Source organism: Larimichthys crocea, chromosome XXIV (assembly GCF_000972845.2).
Source record: "Larimichthys crocea isolate SSNF chromosome XXIV, L_crocea_2.0, whole genome shotgun sequence".
NCBI classification, from domain to species: Eukaryota; Metazoa; Chordata; class Actinopteri; family Sciaenidae; genus Larimichthys; species Larimichthys crocea.
This window is the reverse complement of record NC_040034.1, coordinates 11,392,823-11,412,644: the sequence shown is the minus strand read 5'-3', so window position 1 is coordinate 11,412,644 and position 19,822 is coordinate 11,392,823. Positions and strand designations below refer to the sequence as shown.

General features: G+C 41.5%; 1 protein-coding gene across 9 annotated transcripts in view; it reads right to left on the bottom strand.

The window, feature by feature from the left end:
• Positions 1 to 6: 6 nt before the first annotated feature.
• unc79 (unc-79 homolog, NALCN channel complex subunit) overlaps positions 7 to 19,822 on the bottom strand; it is a 33,214-nt gene continuing 13,398 nt past the window's right edge. For 4 of the 9 annotated variants that reach the window (XM_019279529.2, XM_019279530.2, XM_010748933.3 and 1 more), the window contains 36 exons: positions 19,523 to 19,646; positions 18,654 to 18,794; positions 17,957 to 18,172; positions 17,412 to 17,639; positions 16,995 to 17,136; positions 16,141 to 16,220; positions 15,858 to 16,006; positions 15,597 to 15,754; positions 14,193 to 14,374; positions 13,431 to 13,632; positions 13,118 to 13,300; positions 12,427 to 12,495; positions 11,692 to 12,029; positions 11,375 to 11,557; positions 11,039 to 11,201; positions 10,502 to 10,651; positions 9,093 to 10,373; positions 7,761 to 7,862; positions 6,612 to 6,728; positions 6,003 to 6,105; positions 5,772 to 5,912; positions 5,607 to 5,645; positions 5,368 to 5,480; positions 5,015 to 5,100; positions 4,495 to 4,668; positions 4,176 to 4,244; positions 3,978 to 4,088; positions 2,629 to 2,733; positions 2,465 to 2,542; positions 2,261 to 2,350; positions 1,967 to 2,142; positions 1,319 to 1,502; positions 1,007 to 1,210; positions 810 to 887; positions 674 to 715; positions 7 to 560 (listed from right to left, as the gene is read on the bottom strand). In XM_019279529.2, coding sequence (XP_019135074.2) covers positions 372 to 560; positions 674 to 715; positions 810 to 887; positions 1,007 to 1,210; positions 1,319 to 1,502; positions 1,967 to 2,142; positions 2,261 to 2,350; positions 2,465 to 2,542; positions 2,629 to 2,733; positions 3,978 to 4,088; positions 4,176 to 4,244; positions 4,495 to 4,668; positions 5,015 to 5,100; positions 5,368 to 5,480; positions 5,607 to 5,645; positions 5,772 to 5,912; positions 6,003 to 6,105; positions 6,612 to 6,728; positions 7,761 to 7,862; positions 9,093 to 10,373; positions 10,502 to 10,651; positions 11,039 to 11,201; positions 11,375 to 11,557; positions 11,692 to 12,029; positions 12,427 to 12,495; positions 13,118 to 13,300; positions 13,431 to 13,632; positions 14,193 to 14,374; positions 15,597 to 15,754; positions 15,858 to 16,006; positions 16,141 to 16,220; positions 16,995 to 17,136; positions 17,412 to 17,639; positions 17,957 to 18,172; positions 18,654 to 18,794; positions 19,523 to 19,646 — 6,190 coding nt within the window. In that variant the 3' untranslated portion in view covers positions 7 to 371. The remainder of the gene's footprint in view (positions 561 to 673; positions 716 to 809; positions 888 to 1,006; positions 1,211 to 1,318; positions 1,503 to 1,966; positions 2,143 to 2,260; positions 2,351 to 2,464; positions 2,543 to 2,628; positions 2,734 to 3,977; positions 4,089 to 4,175; positions 4,245 to 4,494; positions 4,669 to 5,014; positions 5,101 to 5,367; positions 5,481 to 5,606; positions 5,646 to 5,771; positions 5,913 to 6,002; positions 6,106 to 6,611; positions 6,729 to 7,760; positions 7,863 to 9,092; positions 10,374 to 10,501; positions 10,652 to 11,038; positions 11,202 to 11,374; positions 11,558 to 11,691; positions 12,030 to 12,426; positions 12,496 to 13,117; positions 13,301 to 13,430; positions 13,633 to 14,192; positions 14,375 to 15,596; positions 15,755 to 15,857; positions 16,007 to 16,140; positions 16,221 to 16,994; positions 17,137 to 17,411; positions 17,640 to 17,956; positions 18,173 to 18,653; positions 18,795 to 19,522; positions 19,647 to 19,822) is intronic. The other 5 variants (XM_019279531.2, XM_019279532.2, XM_019279534.2 and 2 more) reach the window with 5 other exon arrangements.

The window sequence follows — 19,822 nt, the reverse complement described above, 5'->3', positions numbered from 1 at the left end:
GTGAGAATATCTAAGATTCAACAAGCATTTACTTTCAGACCCTCACTATTACTAACACAGGTCTATAGAAATTCTCTTAGTCATCTACTGACTCAAATCTGTTGAATACAACAGTTAGGCCCCTGATACAATTATCCCACACAAGCTTGCCAAACCTTTAATTATCAGCTCCAGTGCTAGTACTTCAAAATAGCACAGATTTACTGTACATACACAGGTATTAAAACAAAGGTGCTCAAAATGATTCAGTCCAATGAATCCCACACATCATCAGTTTATATCAGAGTCCCTTTTCGGTCAGAGAGTTCAGCTAGAGAGGATGCATGCAGGTCTGAGGATCCAGACTGGACCCGATGTGACCACAGAGCAGGTCACATGGGGTAGAACTGTGAGGCAGCCTCAGACGACTGGATCTCCACTTGAGCCATTTTAAACTGGGTGCACTGCAGCCATTTGCGCAGAGCAAATGGAGGAGCTCCTGACGTCTGGCCCTGCAGACACTGGTGGTTCACTCGGTTCTGGATGGCCTGGAGACGCAACTGCAGCCCTGCAGAAAGGTGCTGAAGAAGCAAGGAAGGAAAGGAAAGGAAGTGAAGGTGGCAACGTTATAGTTTTAAATCGTGCATGTTATTAATCTGTATCAATAATGGTAAAACATTTATAAAAGCCTTACCTTAAGGTTTGACTGAATCATGGGTAGCCACATAGGAATTAGCTGTAGGAAAGAATGAGTATGGATATATATTAGACCCACATGTTAAAGTGTTTATATAGTAACCATATAGTAAAACACTAGAGTTACAGCAAACCTTGACAAAGATGGTTGAGTTGCACTCCTGCAGGGCTTCCATCAAACTAATGACATGTAGACACACCATCTCTACCATCTGAGAGAAAAAATAAAAAACTGATTTTTTTGAACAAGCACACACATTTCCAGGTGCATTTTCCTACCTTAGCTAGCTTATATAGATCCCCAGTGGATAAAAAAATGCAGAGCACTCACCACTTTATTGTGAGCCATGAGCTGCAGGATGCTGGGTGTAACCCGACTCCAGAACTCCAGGCCAGTGAGGATGGCACTGGAGGAAAACTCTGTCTGGTTCTGGTTCAGCAGGGATGGAGCAGCGGCTGCCTGCTCGCAGTAGATGGTCCACAGTTGGGCAAACATAAAAGCGTGAAACAAAGAGCACATGTGCAGCACGGACGTCTGGGGACAGAGATCAAGACCAAAACAGAAAAGGCCAGTTAGGTTGTCATAGATCACATTGATAAAACCTGGGAGGGATTATATAAAGGGATTTTGTCCATCACAGACCTTTGACTGTTCTGGAAATCCAATGAGAATGACAATAAGATGATCTGCGATGTGGGAGCCAGCATCTAGAGGTATGGGCATACAGGAGGTGGAGCCCTGGTGCAGGGCACAGTGTGTCAGTGAGCCCAAAAGTAGCCAGGACAGCTGACGAATGTGGGACACACACTCAATGAATTCTTTTGGCCTGCAGAGAAAAATAATATTGAAATTCAGTTTCACAAATCAGATCACAATATATTCAAATCAAATTTATTCTCATACTTCACAGGCTTACATTCATTTACCAAGCTGCGTACAGATATATTTACTCAGTTATCTCCAGGAGAAAGTTTTGAGATTTCTACCCTTAGACTGAAACACCATCAGCAGCTTTTTTTTAATAGGTGCAAACTGAATTATCCAGCAACTGGGCCATTGATTCTGCTGAAAAAAGATGTTTTCAGATCATTTTTGAGCTGTAAGTAGATTCCCCTCTATTGTATCGCGCTGTAGACAGAAATCTCATAGACAGATATTTCACAATCTGGAGAATAAATCTAGATATTACTCGAGATATGCCAGGAAATATGTTTCTATGTCATCTGGATGAACTGACCTTTTAAGTTATTTAATTCTTCCTGAGCTAATCTGTAGTTTTGACATTCTCACCCTTGTTGCATGGTAGATGGAGGATGATAAAGCCATGGAAGATAACGGACTACAGCTTTGTTATCACGGTGATTGCCTTTGCTGATCTCCATGGCAGCGACTTGTGCCAAACCCACTTTCAGGTTGCCCCCGAAAGTGTCCTCGTGCAGCGGCTGACAGCAGGCCTTCATATGGCTCTGAATAACAGATTTAGAGTAAGAAAAGATAAGGCTGAACAACGGACGAAACATGGAGAAAGAAATACATATGAAAAGACACTAAGCAAGCTGTTGTGCTTACATGAACAAGACTTACTTTAAGTTTGGTTAGTGTGTGCATATCCGCAATGAAGTCCAGTAGTTCACTGATATATTGTCTCATGCATTCCATGGCTGCTGTTGTGCACTGTTGGGAACAAAAACAGACTCTCAGAAATCACAGTGGGGCCTGGCTTTGTTTCTTGCTGTTTTATGAGGCTGATTCTAATAAGATCCAAGCACACATCGACTAAAGTCTTACCCCTGGCAGCGTTGAGATCATGTGCTTTTGGATGATGGTGGATTCTGCAAGCCTTGTACCAATATCTGCACAAACAAACTGAGAAAGTGCACAGCCAGTTTTAGAATTGCATTCAGGATGAAACACTGTCATTGACTGTGTGTGAGGAAAACACAATATTTTACCTGGACCAGCAGTAGCAAGTTTGTGTCAGGCAGAGGAGACTTGAACTTGAGAGCCTGCAGAAGCTCTAACACCACAATGCGGGACATGTAGAACTTATCTCTCTCCTGGATGCAACGAGATAAAGAGTGGAGTAAATGTACTGATGCAGCAAGACTGCCTTTTTCTATTATCAGACTCCCTTACTCATGCTGCGAGGAGAGCATAAACTCTGTAGTCTGAATAGAGGGGGAAGGACAGGCAGCGAGAGGGGAGGCAGGGAGACAGAGAATAGACAGAGAATAGTGAAGCTGAGGAGTAGATTTAGGCCAGTCCAGATCTCTCCTCCCAGAGTCCCAGGCAGCTCAGATGAGGCTGTCAGGCTGCCTTTCTCTCTCCCTCAGGACAGGCTGCTCTCTTTGTTCATCCCTTCCACACAAAGCCCAGCTGCCTGTTTACAAACCACACTGTCATCTTCTGGCTTCCACTTTGCCTCTCTCTTTCCTCTATGCAGTCATGTTTGCTTATGTTAGGTGCAGGCACATGCTCCTCCGCCTTTACAGAATGCAGAGCTGCCTCTGACATTTCTCACTGTGTGGCTTGTTAATGTGCATACCTGTCCGCAGCGCTCTCATAATTAAAAGTTAATGGAGCGTGTCCGTTTGGTAAATGGCAAATCATACGCTCTCCTTAAGCTAGAGGGTCTAGACACATTTGGCATATAGTGCGGCTGTGACAAATGGTGCATGGTGAGACAAACTTTAGTGGGTCTAGAAGACTTGACTTTGTGTACTTAAAACCTGACCTCAAAAGATAACGTAACTGGCGGAAAAATCCTCACAGTGCTTCCCAGAAACCTCACCTCTCCATAAAAGAACTTCACAGGACCGGGTCCAAAAGCAATTGCTCATAGTGTCTCTGGGTTTTGAAAAGCGTATATTATACAGTGAGGAATTAAAGCGGGTGTAGAAAATCAATACTGCAGGAGACATAAAGCATGCAGTGTTGACAGTTGTGGAGGACTGAGGCTCCATCTGGCCCAACAGTGCAGACAGCCCTGGCTCCATCTCTGTCTGAGACAGCCTCTCAGAAACACACCATACATCCTCCGCCCTAGCACACCAACTAATCATGTTAATCAATACTGGCTGATTGCCTACTTAATCATCTGGGACACATGGCCACATTTCTAGCTGACTAGAGAGATGAGCGGGAGGCCTGTGAACACGAGCTCAACATTTTTAACACTGCAGATTAGTTTAAAAGGTTTAACTCTTTCAGCGCTGCATAAATACTAGATGTCAGCACGTTTCATTCCTACATGCGAAATCTTTTACACAAAAAGATGTAATGCAAACACAGTCATGAGTACCTTGTTGAAGGCTTTGTAACATAGTCCACATAGTTCTACGAGGTAGGAGAGGCTGAACATGCCATACTGGATGACAAAGCTCAGCAGCTTGGAGAAAGGCTCCAGAAGGCTCTGGAGGATAAAAAAGAGGATGCATGGTTAGGTATTAAAGGCTAGAAATCAGGCATATCAGTATGTAAAATTTTGCTCTAGGCTTACCCGGGTTGCATTTGTAGTTGGGATTTTCAACAAACAGATGATAATCCTCAAACTGGAATCCATGGGGCACTAATGAGACACACGGATTGGGGGGAAAAAAGATTTCAATCTGGACTTTGTGTTTTAAATTTGCCTGCAGTGATAAATTGAGTAATGTACTAATCTGACCTCCAAGGTCAAAAGCATCAAATCAGTTACAATTTTAAGGCTCTGTCCTACTGACCCCGACAAGGGCACTGCTAGATGCTTTTTCCTCGGCACATAATCACATTAAACCATATCAGACCATGACTAAGTGAGCGGAAGAGCCGATATCTACCTTAAGAGGAAGCACAGAGGGCAGTTTTGTGAGGAAGGTCTGGAACTGGTTGCAGATGGTTGTCCACAGGTTGCTAGGAGAGTCCATGGGAAGAGCCTCCATGAAGGTGGCAATGTTTTCCAGGCAGTGCAGCATTGTGCCCCCTGCTGGCAGACTCTTCTTGTTGTTCAAACCCTGGAGGGCACAGAGGCATAAACCATAACAGGGTTATATAATGAAATTCTGTAAGCAAAGATATTTCCATTTAACTGATCATTCAGTCCTGATCACAATGCTCATGCAGAGGATTTAGGATTGCTTGGATGAGCTCTTCATGCATCATTTAGTTTATCTTAACACTAACAATAAACTGGTACAGTGGAGCAGAGTAAGGCAGGTTTTCTTGAATGCCCTGATGATTTGTTGTTTTAGATGGGCTTATGCTGGACTGTGAAGCTAAAGTCACGAAAGCTTTTGCTTTGACAAGAGCTCCTCCTGCTGGTTAAATGACTCAACACAATTACATGAGAGAAAATCTCACCTCGAGCAGCATGTTGAGGGCAGCAACAGAACTCAGTTCATTAAAATCTATCAGGGAAGATGCAAGTGTTCGAAGAAAACTTCCATCTGCAAAAAGATTTAAGAAGAATGAAGATGACAGTATGTCGAGTGGGATCTTATGAAGTTGGACTTGTAATTATGGAAAAAAATAGAAACATCAAAATAAATGTGAAAAGAAAATCAGTAAAATATGCATCTAATATAGTTTACAAATTCTAAAAACTAATAAACACACAGACCTGAGCAGTTAAAACATGTTGTAAGTGTTGATAGAAATAGTGCAAGTATATTTTATGGATTTTTGATTTTTAGTAGTTGGTGGTATGAGCAGACCTTTGATGTTACTCTGGAAGAGTTGGGGCAAGATGCCATTAGGGGCCAGCTGGTGAAACACACAGCGGAGAAACTGCTTCGCTACACCTGCTACATTCCCTGGGATTAACATACTGCAAAACATCACAGGGAGAACGGCTGTGTTGGACAGGCAGTTACACTTCACATCTATTATTAAACTCATCTATAAGCATACTGAATCATGTGAGCATTCCTGTGACAGCTTTAATGTCTCATACCTCTCAGCTTGTCCAGAAAAATTGGCACTAGATGCCAACCTGAAAGAAGTTAAAGCAGTGGATTAGGACTTGGGAATGAATTATGCATGAGCTCTAAGGGTGAGTTATGAAATTTCATTTAACGGTGAAGTGCTGTGTGGATATAGATTACTGGAGTGGCTGTACCTGCCCACAGACTGCATGATGTCGAGAAGCATCGGAGCAGCCAAATCAGGGCTGAGGTGGATGAACATGGAAAGAACAACCACTGCAAGGCCAAGAGTCTCCTCATCATATTCCTCCAGCACGGCTGCACAGTCTCGACACCTGGGACATCACATGGAAATTAACCAGACTGGTGTGAGCATTAAGATGATTTGTTTCAAGACAGGTATAGATGTCGATTGATTCATCCACCTGTCAGACATTGTTGTCGGTTGCTCATCGATGAACTCTTCAGGAGCAGGGACAAACATGCTGACTGTGCTCGGTGCAGAGAGCAGACTGGTCTTTGTAGGACCTACAAAGGAAATGAAAGAACAGTAGACTTTTGGTAAGATTTGATTAGATGTTGATAATGAGGGATAATATGTTAGTTTATATATATATAGCTTAGCCCTCTGTATAGAACAAATGTGTCTAAATTTAAGTGCACTAGTCATATTTAACAAGTTTAAATATGAGTTGTCAAAGCTACTTGTCAACGTTCCAAGACTAGATTTTATGAAGCTTGTCATTATCCATGGGTTACAGAGATAGTACATTCTGTGGGATTAGTGCAGGCTAAAAATTGACCAATTATTCTGTACTAAAAGTAACAAATCTTCCTTGTTTGTCAAAAAATAATGGCCACTTTTAGTGGAGTGTTTCCTGATTTGAATTTTTACTTGTCTTTTCTTCTTTATTGTGTCTTTGCAAAGTTTGTTTCAATTAGTGATGAAGTGTTGTTTTCTTTTGTTTTCTTGCACATGTGTCCATATATCTCCTCGATTATTGTCGAATAAAGAAATGTATAAAGTGACTGACCCGTCTCCCAGGTGCTGATGTTGTGTGGCGCACTGGACTGATGTTCCAGCTGTCTCTTCATTAGCTGGCTCATGGTCAGAGCTCCTAGAGAGCCTCGCTTCACCTGACGGTACTGAGCTAAAGGTCAGACAGAAAACAACATCTGGGTTGAAATACCTGCTAAGACTGTTTTTGGCAATGCCAACAAATGTGTGTGGTTACATGGAAAGTAGACACACATGAAAAGAGATGGTGAGGACAAAATTAAGTCAGATATTTTGCTTAGTCCTTTTGAGGAACTATAACATTACAATTATACTTATACTAACTAATTTTAAAATTAGTTTATAATAGGTATTTTGCCTCCTCCCCTGCTTGTGTTTCCCCTTCCCTTATCTGTCTGTCACCTTGTCACTCTCTGATGTGTGTGTTGCTGGTCGTAACCTGTTTTCCCTCTCTCCTGCCTGATCACTTCTACCACCTACCACCTGTGCTTCTCATCATCCAGTCAGCCCCCGCTGTATAAAAGCCCAGTATAAACTTCCAGACCACATTTTCAGTCTCCCTTGTGGTAAAAACACAGTGACTGAACTTCTGAATTTTTAAAAACTAGTTTTTGTGATTCCTGCCTAACCTTGCTCTCTTTCTGCCTGAGGAAATCTTGTCCTCCCCCTGCTATGTCCAGCTGTCTCATATCAACACCTGTTCCTGGAGTTTTTTTTTTTTTTTGCCACCACCAGCCCTGCACCGTACAGGACCTCCTCCTCCAGACCTCATCCTGTCATTCTGCTCCTAGGAGTTGCACCTCTTTGATTTGAATACACTGTTTAAACTAATGCTGGTCTCAGGCTTGTGTTTGCATATTGAGACCTAAAATAATAATAGTTATTTTTTACATTTTCTCAGGGATTTTACAAATTTTATAATAAGATGTCAAATAATATTACATGATTTTATTTCATATTTCAAAGTGTAATATGAAGTCTACACAAGATAATTTGCAAAAAGAATGTATAGAATATGTTTGTTTGTTTGTTTGTTGTCTTCACAGGTAATATATAAGATAGCACACAGATCATTTTAAATGGTAAATTAAGGCCCTCATTATGATACCACAACAGTCAGATTGATTGAAGTTTATAAGGAGACTAAGAAGTATTTGGATCCTACTTGATACTGAAGAGCGGTGGCTTGTTTCAGGCATAGCAGCTTCAAGCGTTGGGGCTGAGGCAGATTCTCGTGGCTTTTCCAATGTAGACAGAACTTTGTGATCTGCAAGGCAATATGGGCGGGGCATTGGCATCAGAATATATGCCAAGAAATAAACATCCAGTAGTAATGAACACTACTTTTGAGGAGATAGTTAAAGTTTATTTAGTGCTAATTTGATTGTAAGGTTTCTTATGTGAAGTTTAGTGTTTTGTTTTCCTCGCCACCTCTTCTGCTTCTTTTATGCCGGATTCTATAGTTTCAGAGCTTCTGATGTGTGCTGAAAAACCTCTTAGGTGTTAGTATGAAAGAAAAGGAAGAGTGAACACACAAATAGAAACACACCACAGGACACCACACGGTCAGAGTGGTTAGTTAAATAATGATTTGTGGCAGTTTGAACATGTGTACATTTATATTCAAACATATATTGATATTATGTATTATTTACATTTTTGCTGTCCAACTACATGCATGCCATCACTTTTAGATTTTTCCGAGTATGCTAGGCTGCCATTGGTTTCCATCTTTCCATCTTATATCTATGTTGTAATGTGGTGAAAGTGTAGATTGATTTGAATAGTCTGCTAAAAAAAATCATAATGAAACTGTATTTAAAATAGCACATTTCATATTGCACAGAAGAAGCAAAAAAAAAAGAAAGGACATGGGAACATTAAAAATATAGCATGAAGGAGTTTCTTTTCTAAAGAAACACATTTTAGCTTTAGATTTAAAAAACAAATAAATAAACAGTAAATACATATACACACTCTGGATGTGATAAAATATAGTAAAAGCTTCCAGGTGAGAGAGGTTTAAAGTTGTAAGTGAGGTCACTCTTCCAGAGTTGGTGTATGAACTAAGTGCAGCATCACTGTTGGATTTAGTGAACAGTTGATGAGAGACTCAGCAGAACACTATCTGTAAACTAGATAATTTTCTGCTAATTGAATTTTATATTGTACAGAAATGGAAACCACTGGATGCCTGGAATCATGGAAAAAACACTCAGCATGGTTTGCAAAATGATCCGATCTAAAGTATAAATAATCTGTAGAAATTTGTCAAAAACATTATTATTATTATTATTATTATTTAAAGAAAGATATTTTTGACCACACTGGTACAAAAAAGTGATCATTATGACTATTAAAGGCATTTGATAAGCTTCATCAAATCTTAGACATTACATAAAAAATGATTCTTCTAATATGCTTTAAAGATTAATTAAACGGCACAGCACCTGAACTGGTAAAGTATGAATTATCCTCATCCATCCTTCCTTCTTACCAGTTTCTGTGGCCTGCTCACCACCCAGCTTGTCGAACATATTGAAAGTGATGTCCAGGTACTCCCTCTGGATGGCACTGACAGCGATCTTCCTTTGCTTCCGTTGTCGGGGCACAATCTGGATTTTGAATTCTGCCTCATCATTGTCGTCCCCATCGTCAGGTTTTGGGTCGCTGTCCCCTTCATCGCCCATGTCGTCATCTTCTTCATCATCCCCATACTCTTCTTCATCGTTGCTGTTACTCTTGCTTATTTCTGGTGAGGAAAGAGGCTCTGCTTTGTCTTCTGGGATGTCCAAGAAGATGGTCCTACCAGAGGGACTTGTCCCTAGTCCCATCCCGGACTTTACATCCTCTGAAGTCACAGAGTTGTCATCTAGAGAAGTGCAAGGGACATGTGGGGTCTTCCTCAGCAAGTCTCTCTTCTGCTTCAAGGTCATGGGGCTGTCATGGCAGACATTTTCTGGTCGGTCAGGAAGATCCAGAGAGGTGCTGGGAGTCACACGGTTTGGCTTCTTTTCATGAAAGGGTTCCTCTGAGCTTCCCTTTTCAACCAGAAGGTCTAGGGTCTTTTTGCCACTAGAACAGTCCTCTACACTCACCTGAACCACAGGAGACAGTCGCAAAGTGTTGCTGCTTGCAGGGGAAGCCGAGATCTTTGGACTCCCATTGAACTTGGTTATGATGGTGTTAAGGTCAAATTCCTCATCGCTCTCTACAATCCTTAGAGGAGGCAACGGTTCAAACACCAAGGAGTCGCTGTCTGACATGGAGAGCAGTGAGTGTTTTTCTGGAATGGAGGTGCAGTCAGAAGAGAGGTCAATGAGGTCTTGATCCTCCTTCCCCTGAGCCGATCCTCCTAGTGAGCTCTGATCCAACTTGTCCTCAAAGGTCTCCATGCAGCTGAGGCGAACCTCTGGGATAACAGGCTTGGAGATGTCCGACTGGCCACCTCGAGAACCTCGCCGGTCCACGCCATCACTGCCCTCCACCCGAACTGAAGAGCCATCGGATGATCCTTTGCCATGATGCCGGCTGTGAGACGTGGATGAGGATGGAGGCAGGACCACAGGGGGTGCCTGCATGTCACAGCGATCAATGCAGGATTTGCGTCGATGTTCATCCAGATTGAAGAGGATGGAGTCAGTGTTGGAAATGTCCAGAGACTTCTGCTTGTGCATGGCCTGCAGCCGCTTCTTCCTGGTGCTCTCTTCCCTGACACAGTGCAGAATGCTGTCCTGAAGGGCACTGGCTTCACGGTACTCTGACAGCTCGATTTCACCTGATACACAAAAGAAAAGTGAAAGTTAATTCCAGGGAAAGCCTCCTGCAAGCTCCAAAATATGTTTTGCTGAAAATGATCGATGTGCTGTTATACTACACTTCACTCTGAGAGCCTCTGCTTCTTACTTTTCTTGGCATTCAGCTCTACCGGCTGGTACTTCACAGATTTGCTGCCACCAATCCTCTTCAGGCGAGCAAAGAAGGTCTGTGACTCCTTGTTAGCCGCACCAGTCGGCGTGTCATGAACGTCTGACTCATCGAATACACTGTCCTCCTCTAAGATGGAGAAAAACTTACATCAGCACTGCGCTGCAACAGATTCATTCACTGGGAAGAGTGTAATTTTCATCATACCCTATCATTACAATCTACATGGTATAGTAGGTTTTCCATGTAAAATGTTCCTAATTTCTAGTCATAAATAGAAACATTAAAAAAAAGATTTCCACAGAAAATCAATGATTCAAAAGATGTTTTCATGTCATCAGTGTATTCAAACAGCAAAGATCCTAAGATAACTCTAGGAATTAGCCAGCTGCTAAGTTCCAGTACACATAATCATTATTTATATGTATACGTTTTTTCTTGATGTGACACATTGTGCAGTCGATGTTTTTTATAAATTTGGTGTGGAGATAAACAACATCTTTCATTTTACTTCACCTTTTTCTTTCTCACTGTAGCGGCTCATGTTAGAGTTGTCACTGTAGAGTGGTCCCGCTGTGGCGTGGGGACGACAGCTGTGATACTGAGCATTCAGGGTGTTGATGGTGATGTGGATCAGATGGAGGACCACTTTACTGCCATCCATATCTCTGTAAGGGTACTGTGGTGCATAAACAAACATATTAAACTTATTTTGTACAACTGTCATTCTCTTTGTAATTCATACTATATATTATCAAGCAAGATTCAGAAAAAAACATGTTATCTAAGAGACTGAATGAATAATAATCCATGCAATGAATTGTCACTGACATATAGTGATTCAAAGAGTACCTTATAGAGGATAACTAATAGGGCTCTGAGCCACATCTGTCTGATGTGTGGCCTTAGGGCCCACAGAGAGCATCGAGGCGGCTGCTGAAAATAATGTCTCAGCTGGGGACACGTGCAGTACTTCAACACCTGGACCACAAGGGGGAGCAGCTGCTTCCCCAAACCAATATTATAGTCCATCACCTGGAAGGAACGACAGTTAAATCCATTAGCACAACACTGTTGTATTCTCACAACATGCTATTAAACATGCCAGTTAATATCTAACTACAGTCACAGAACACTGAAAAAGTAATAATTTATTATATATCAGTCACTTGTGCAATGCCGGCGATGAAGGCATTAAAGCAGGTAGAGGTGCGCATCTTCTGCGGAGCAATCATGAAGCAGCCCTCCTGTTGGTCATAGCCCAGCAGCACATACAGGTGACGCTTCACTGTGTTGAAAGCCTTGGCACTGCCGATGTCGGCCTCAGCGCTGCTCTGATCTTTAGCCATGAATTTCATGAGCACCATGATCAGCTGGTGAACCGTCTGGTGATCTATGCCGGCGTCCTCAGGAAGTAGGTCTCTGATGACAGTGTCTTCCTCAGGAGACGGGGTCTGGCCTACAATAGGGGCTGAAGCGTCAGGGTTAAAGTGCGGGAGAAAACGTGCTGCAGAAGTTGGGGAAAGGGAAGGTTGCAAAAGCAGGGGAGTAACGACACAGAGGTGGGGGGAGTCAACTCATCCTGAGTCAAGACAGGTAGAGACATCATCATGCAATATACATACATCAGTGTAACATGTTCATGGACAATTTAAATGGGGTAAACACAAAAAATGACCAGCTAGATGGTAGCAAGAGTGTTGTTTTTTTACTCCTTTTAGTGTCTGAATTAAGCCCGAAGCAGGATGAAAAAACAATGACTGTCAGAGCAAACGCTGCTTTTTCATACTTTCTGTCATAATTTCACAGAATAATCATAAAGATGATCATACTGTACCTTTCCTCCAATATGATGTTATTATAAATAATAATACTATATGTTTCAGATTTAGGTTGTTATTTACCTGGCAGGACTTTCTCTATCATATCTCCCAGTGTCGGGGCAGAGTGCTCTTGCCTCGTAAGCCTTAGAGCTAAAAACCACATATGAAGAACACAATTTAGGAAAATGTACAGGGGAGGTAGTACAGGACACATGTCTGAGCTTCATAATTGTCCAACACATGTGCACACACAAACACATACACAGAAAAAAAACATGCCATATCACCTAAAACAGTATAAGTCTTAGGACATTTTGACTAATCACAAATACCAAGGAGCCAAAACAAGTAACATCTTACAGAAACTCAGACAGGCTTCGGTGCAGAGCTAAAGATTAAATGGTAGGGAGTTCCTCCTTATTAAACAAACAGAAGTGTTAAGACATTCAAGTGAAATGAACGTTGAACAAACGAGTGAGGAGAGAAACATTAGGAAAAGGACCAGGTTTTGGTCAAATAGTATTTGCAAATCAAAAGATAGGACTTTCACCTACAAGGAATTGAAGATGAACAGTGATCACCACATGAGGATGATGCAGACTGTGTCATGTGCATATTAAACTTACTGAAAGATACAGTCATGGATTGTCATGACAAAGCACCTATGTGGCAACTTAAGTCTATGAAGGTATTTGCAAACACTGTGAGACCACAGACTGTGTGAAGTTCAGATTCAAACTCATAGGCAGACAGACTCATTGGTGCTACTCACGAAGACGGTTGCTCAGTGACTCGGGCAGTGAAAATGCCCGTTTAGACTCTGCCGGGCCTCCCTTCACACTGTCACGTAGGGAACGCACACTCTTCTGCCGATTCCTGGCAAAACGTGCCCGTCGTATCTTCCACAATGCTGCATCGCTGAGGTTGGCTACATTGGTTCGTACGGCTGTGATGGCTGTCAAAAGAAAGGTTATGAAGTTAATCTGGAGCACTACCAGGCATTAATGTTTCTGTTACAATAAATATGTCGAGGAACATGCAGAGTAGGAGGAGCAGGTGTAAAAACTCGTACAGCAGCTACGTACTTGTAGGGAAAGGAAACTCCTTGTTGCAGTCCAGGTGTAACTGAGCCTCCAGAGATAGTGTTTCAAAGCGGTTGACAAAGAACTCCCAGCTAAGAGCAGGAATGTCTTTCTTCAGGAAGTGCAGCAGCAGGAGTTTGCTGAGGATGATTGGCCGATCCCTCACAACGGTGTCAAACTGGAAATCCAGGCACAGGCATAACCCCTGGATAATAAACAATACACACAAATAAATACACAACAGGACATGAATATATCCAGCCCCATGAACGCACATGACTGTATACACAAAAAATTATGTTTATGCAATATAAAATTATAACGTGAATTTAAGCTGAAACAATTAACAATTAACTTTTAACTTTCTGAGAATTTGCTTGTTTTTACTTTACTCATCTCACACTTTCACATTTAGGTTTTGGACAGCTGGTAAGATTTAAAAAGGCAGTTTTAAGATGTCCTCTTTGGCTTTTTCTTTATTGCAATGAGATCCCCATAAAGTAGAAAAGAGTAGTAAAACAGTATAAGTTGTCAAAATCAGTTGATTCATCTATTACAGTATATTACCAATGTAAATGTCCATAAACACATTCATTCCTATTTCTGCATGCATATATTTTTTATGCAAAAACTGGAGTGCGCCTCCAAAATATCAATCAAGAGGTGGTAATGACAATTTCAGTACAAACATTTTGTCCAATCATAAACACTGGACTTTCCACTATGAAATTTCCACTATGGGCCAAACAGATCTTTGCACCGCACCTGCAGGGCCGGCCTCTTAATTGTGTCCAGTAGTAGTCTGGCTCGGGTAGCCACAGCTGGGTTAACGTCCTCCACAGAGGCCAGAAGGCAGCAGAAAGCGTGGGCCAGTGAGTACTTGAGCAAGTGGTTTTTCGTCACTGCACCAATGTCCAGAAACCGACACAGCACCGCAACCTTCTCCACTGGGAGTTTTCATGAGAACACAGAGCGAAAGGAAACATCATCAGCAATACAGACAGATTACCCAATAAGAAGAGCATAATTACCTACAGAACCAGCTATGAGGTCACTGATGACGATAAGCTAATGTCTCTATGTCATCATAGTTGTATCAATATAATTTTTTTTTTAAGAACTGAGAAATGTAATAAATGATATAAATAATTTAACATCTAGTTAAAATCAGTTTAATATCTATTGCTTATTTGGTATACAAACGTATAAAAAGAGGTACACAAATGTCTGTCATCTACTCTATGTGTAATATGTGGAATCAAATGAAAATGCATTCAGTCTTTAAAAAAATAAGATCCATCCAGTAATTGCTGGCTTTATTTATCACGACTCAGATTAAAATCTAAAAATAGATGCTGTATTTTAATAAACAATCACCCACTCTGAGTTTATGGATAACAGCCAGTGTGACCACTAGGTGTCAGTGTAGTGAAGTTAAGAGACATTTCAGGAGCGTCCCATTGCCTGTTGGTCACATTTAATGTTTTTAAAATATATTTAAGTTGTTTTGTTTTGTTGTTGTTGAATTATTAATAAGAGGGTATAATAATATTATTAGAGCTTGTGCTGGTATAAGCATTTCAACCTGTGATTGTAATTCACAATTTAACTCGGTGAAGACAGAATAACTGAGTTATTTGATCAATTTCTAGGGTATTTTTATACACAGTATGATAATAATTTTATACGTGTAGAGAATGATTGACTGTATGTTTGGTTTCTATTGTCAGTTTGATTATTCCCCTGTTTCACTCTATTCATACATCGAGTCAGAGGACCTGTCCTCTGCCTCTGTCTCAAGGTCATACAGCTCCTCTCTGCCAATCACAAGGCGAGAAAAACCCCTATTAATCCCACAATTCCTCTTTGCTGCCTGTTTGAGCCACACGGTTGTCATGACAACACAAGTGGGACCTGTGGTGGACAGTGATTTAAGTAGCATATTATATAAACAGATTGGGGGTCTTCCATGAAAAGTCCATTCATGCACCACCACTTTGCTAGAAAAACATGTCATTAAAACGAAAAATAAAAACTCCACTTGAGGACAGTTTAGTCACATCATGACGGGCTTAATGATGTGTGTATATCTGGATATGAGGTTGTACACTTTATGTAATCATCTTGAGAAGTAAACACAGATATCAGACACACAATATATGTTATCACCTGCTTCGAATCGTATTTTCCAGTCTTTGCTGTTGAAGTTTGTGTTGATGAGGTTCCAGAAGATGTCCGCCCCATGCGACAGAGAAAGGGCATGGAGAAGCTGAGGCACAGCCAGGGAGGCCAGCTGGCAAAACTCTGACTTCAACATGGACCACAGACTGAAACACAAATTAGACACACACACATGAATTGCTGTCAAGAAGTTGGTTAAATACAACAATTTTGCCACCAATTTCTATCAAACGAACAGCCAGCACACACCTCGGGATGAGCATCTTTTCCTGGATGTAGGCCAGAAACTGGGGGTGATCCTTGCGGGCAAGGTACAAACATTCTCCATGGAGACACAGGATCTTCAGGCAGTTCAGCATGTTGAACAAGATGTCAGGCTCCTCAAACTTAGACATTTCCTGAATACAGAGGAGATGTGTGACTCAGAGCGTACCACGTGTACACTTAAATAAATCACAGAAAACCTTCTTGAGGGCCTCCAGTCTGTTTGTGCCACAGTTTTAATATTTATTCAGTTATTTAGAAGCGCTACCTGCAGAATGGTGTATATGAGCTTCAAAGACACAGGGAGCTGCTGGTAGGAGAACTTTGTATCAGAGTTATTCTTCATGGCTGGAAGGAAGAAGAGTGAAATAAAATAATAAAACTCAAACAACTGAACAGACATGGTTAAATGATTATTGATGCAAACATACAGTAAGTACTACAACTACAGTACTATACACCTGTAGGATGAATGTATAGCTGGAGTAAGTAGCAAGTAAGCTTAACTTAGCATAAAGACTAGAAACAGCATGTGAAATGGTGAATTGTTGTTTTTACTTCAGTTTTTGACACAAAACATGATTAAAAAGTGCAAATTAGTGAGCAACAGAGGTGCTGTTATATGGATTTTGTCACCTTTGGACAGAGCCAGGCTACCTGTTTCCCCATCTTTCCAGTCTTTATGTTAAATTAAGTTAACCAGTGAAGACCACTAGCTTTATATTTAATGTACAAACATGAAAGTAGTATTAGCTCTCAACAAGAAAGCAAATAATCCCAAAATGTCAAACTATTTCTTTAAATATGAAGCTACAACCAATGCATTTAGCTAATAATTAATTTAATCTTTATTTGATAGTGCAGCTAACGCAGACAGGAAAGTGGGAAGAGAGAGAAAGGGGGAATAACATGCAGCAAAGGGCCGCAGGTTGTAAATGAACCTGGGTCGCTCCAGTAAGGACTAAGCATCGGTGCACTGGCACATGGGGAACACGCTCCAGCAGGTGAGAAACTGGGGCACCCTAGCTGTTAAGATTTTAATGTTCAATTATAATTTGGTTGACACATGCACTGTATATGCAACTGTACAAATACAACATTGTGTACAGAAGTAATACATACGTGCGTTATCAGGAGAATGGTTAATGGGGTTGTCACTGTGCAACCCACTTGGATTGTCTCCTTCCTCACTTCCATTCTCTGTCTCGATGGAAAAATCTGGCTGAGACAAGAGCAATGTCTCCTCCAAACTATCTGTAGGTTCCTGTAGGAAAACAAACACGTCTCTTTTGTATGTTTCATATATTCATCTGTAATTCAGCTGTAGTAAGATATTCATATATCGTTAGTGTCATTCACAAGTATTTGTAGAACTACATATTTGTAAGAGAGACATAGATTTACATTTATGAATATGGCGTTTTCTGTATTGTAGTTTTGGACATGGCGGCTACATGGCATCCATTTTAAAGCCTTACCTAATTAATGCACAGGGTTCATTTAAATTTGTTGCATAAACATTTATGCTGCATGTCTCACCACAAGGCGAATCTCTTCCCGGGGGGTCAGCCTCTCTAGGAGCTCACAGCCCAGCTGGTAGCACAGGATGCTGGATTGGCACAGGCTGCACTCCAGGGCCTTCTCATCCTTCTGGCAGGTGTGTGAGCCCCCCCATGGGGCCTGAAAGACGTTGTTGATGATGCCCACGATATCCTTCCCCAGGCTGCTGTCTAGACCCAGCATCACACCGTCATCCTGAAGCTCCATCTGGGACAGCAGTGGAGACGACCGTAAAAACAGGGGAACAAAAAGTGGAGCACGACGCAAAATCTCAAGATCCCACCTGTGTGCATTGTTGTTTTTGCACTGTGTGTTATTTTTTTTAACATGAATGAACTAGAAGAACTCTTCAAACTGTGTTGCATACTGTGTAAAAATGCACTACATCTTGGGCATGTATTTAGTAGTACAGTATAACTGGGTTTGTTTCAAGATTATGACCACTGACCATCAAAAATACACCTGTTCTTTTGGGAATATGATTATTAGCATTTTAGTAGCTGTTAACAGGAAGGTGTTATCACCTGCTTCAGTATGAGGTCAAACATAAGGATGAAGCAGCCAAGGTTCATGTCATCATCGTCACAGTCCAGATCTAGAGCGCAGTGGCCGGTGGCATGACCCAGATTTTTAAAGGGGCTGCAACGCAGGGGGCTACGGAATGGGCTTCTGAAGGGGCTAGGGAAGGGACTGAGGGTGTTGTGCTGCCCGCGGCGTCCTGGATCTGACACAACACTCACCTACGAGCAAAGAGCACATCACTGTATGAAGTAAAATATTTTTGTTTCCCTTCAAACTCATATGCATGCATCTGACAGTATTTTAATATTCACTTTTCCCCTGTTACTGACACTTATAATGACACATGAGTGCAAAGTTGCTTGGCTATACATTTCAATGATAAATCTACATCACAGTCAAGTTCAATTAAGCCCTTTAAGGGAGCTATATTTAGACATTGGCAGTTACCATGGCAACATCCCAATGAAGAGAATATGAGTGGCAGGAATATGTACATCTTAATCCTGAACAGCACAAAACATACAAAAAAGACTCTCAAAAGTGTGGCTGGAAAGAAAGTGTTGCTTTTGGGGGGTGTTGTGTACGGCCTGAGTTATAACTGTTTTCACAACTCAACTCAAATAAAGAGAAGAAGAAGAAAAACGGCATCATATCCTGTAACTGTTTTTGTATGTAGAGTTGACATCATGTTTCCCTCACCCTGCGAGCTCCAGTGTTGCCAGACAGATCTGAGGCGCGCGCCTTTCTTTGATTAGCCAGTTCTTTCAAAGAGTTGACTCCATCAGAAAACATCCCAATGAGCAGCTGCAGAGGCACCACAATGTCCAGTTCTGACAGCACCTAGGTCCAGAAAAGATCCATTCACAATAACACAAACAAGCTACTCAAGACCTACAAGCAGATAGCTTTGGTTTTATTCCTGATGCTTTTCATGCTGCTCTATGCATTTAAAATAACATTATATAAACACAACTGTAACTTTTCTGAAACAAGTTACTCACATCTAGACCTATTAGAAAAAAAGTTGTAAAAGCTTTTAAAATCATTTTTATGCAATAACATGGATACTACATGCATAAATAAATACCAGTGAAGAAAGTGACCAAAATGGGAGCGAACTGGTGACAGTTATAACAGTATAAACACCTAAGACTGCACAGTACGAACATAACACAGAGGTACACCACATCCAACTGTGCACCACTTCTCTGTCTCATCTGAATGTGACCTATTTAATGAGTGTAAGTTAATGCAATCTCTGGATCCTAGATGTGACAGAAAACTTGAAATTGATCCATGTATACAGGGCAGCAAGCTGTGAGTGCATATGGGATGAAAGGCAAAATCCCTCCTATCTCTCTCAGTCTCATTCTGTGACCCAGATCCATATTCAGCAGGGTCCCTGCCCAGACTCACACTCTTATGACAACCTGTTCAATTCACACGCACTGTGGACAGAACCACGGGATGTGAAATGGACACAAAACAGCGTGTGTGTGCATTTGTGTGTGTGTGCATGTGTGTGTGTGTGTGTGTCTGTGTCTGTGTGGGTGGGTGTATGTACTTACATGCAGCCACAGCAGAGCCTGCTCTTGCACAGACGCTGGGTAGCCGGAGAATCTGCAGCTGATGAAGCCAAACATTTCTTCCATGGAGAAGGGCAGGGGGCACAACTCAATATCAAACATCTTACTGTAAGCAGAAGGCAGACACAGAATAGTACACTCCTCAGTTTACTCTTATTATTTTTAATGTTGTTTCATGCTGCAAATTTATAATCCTCAATCGGAGTCGCTCTATTTCCTCTTTAGCTGGTGGTTTCATTTATGGTGCAAGACACTAGCAACGGCAACAGGGTAATTATAACA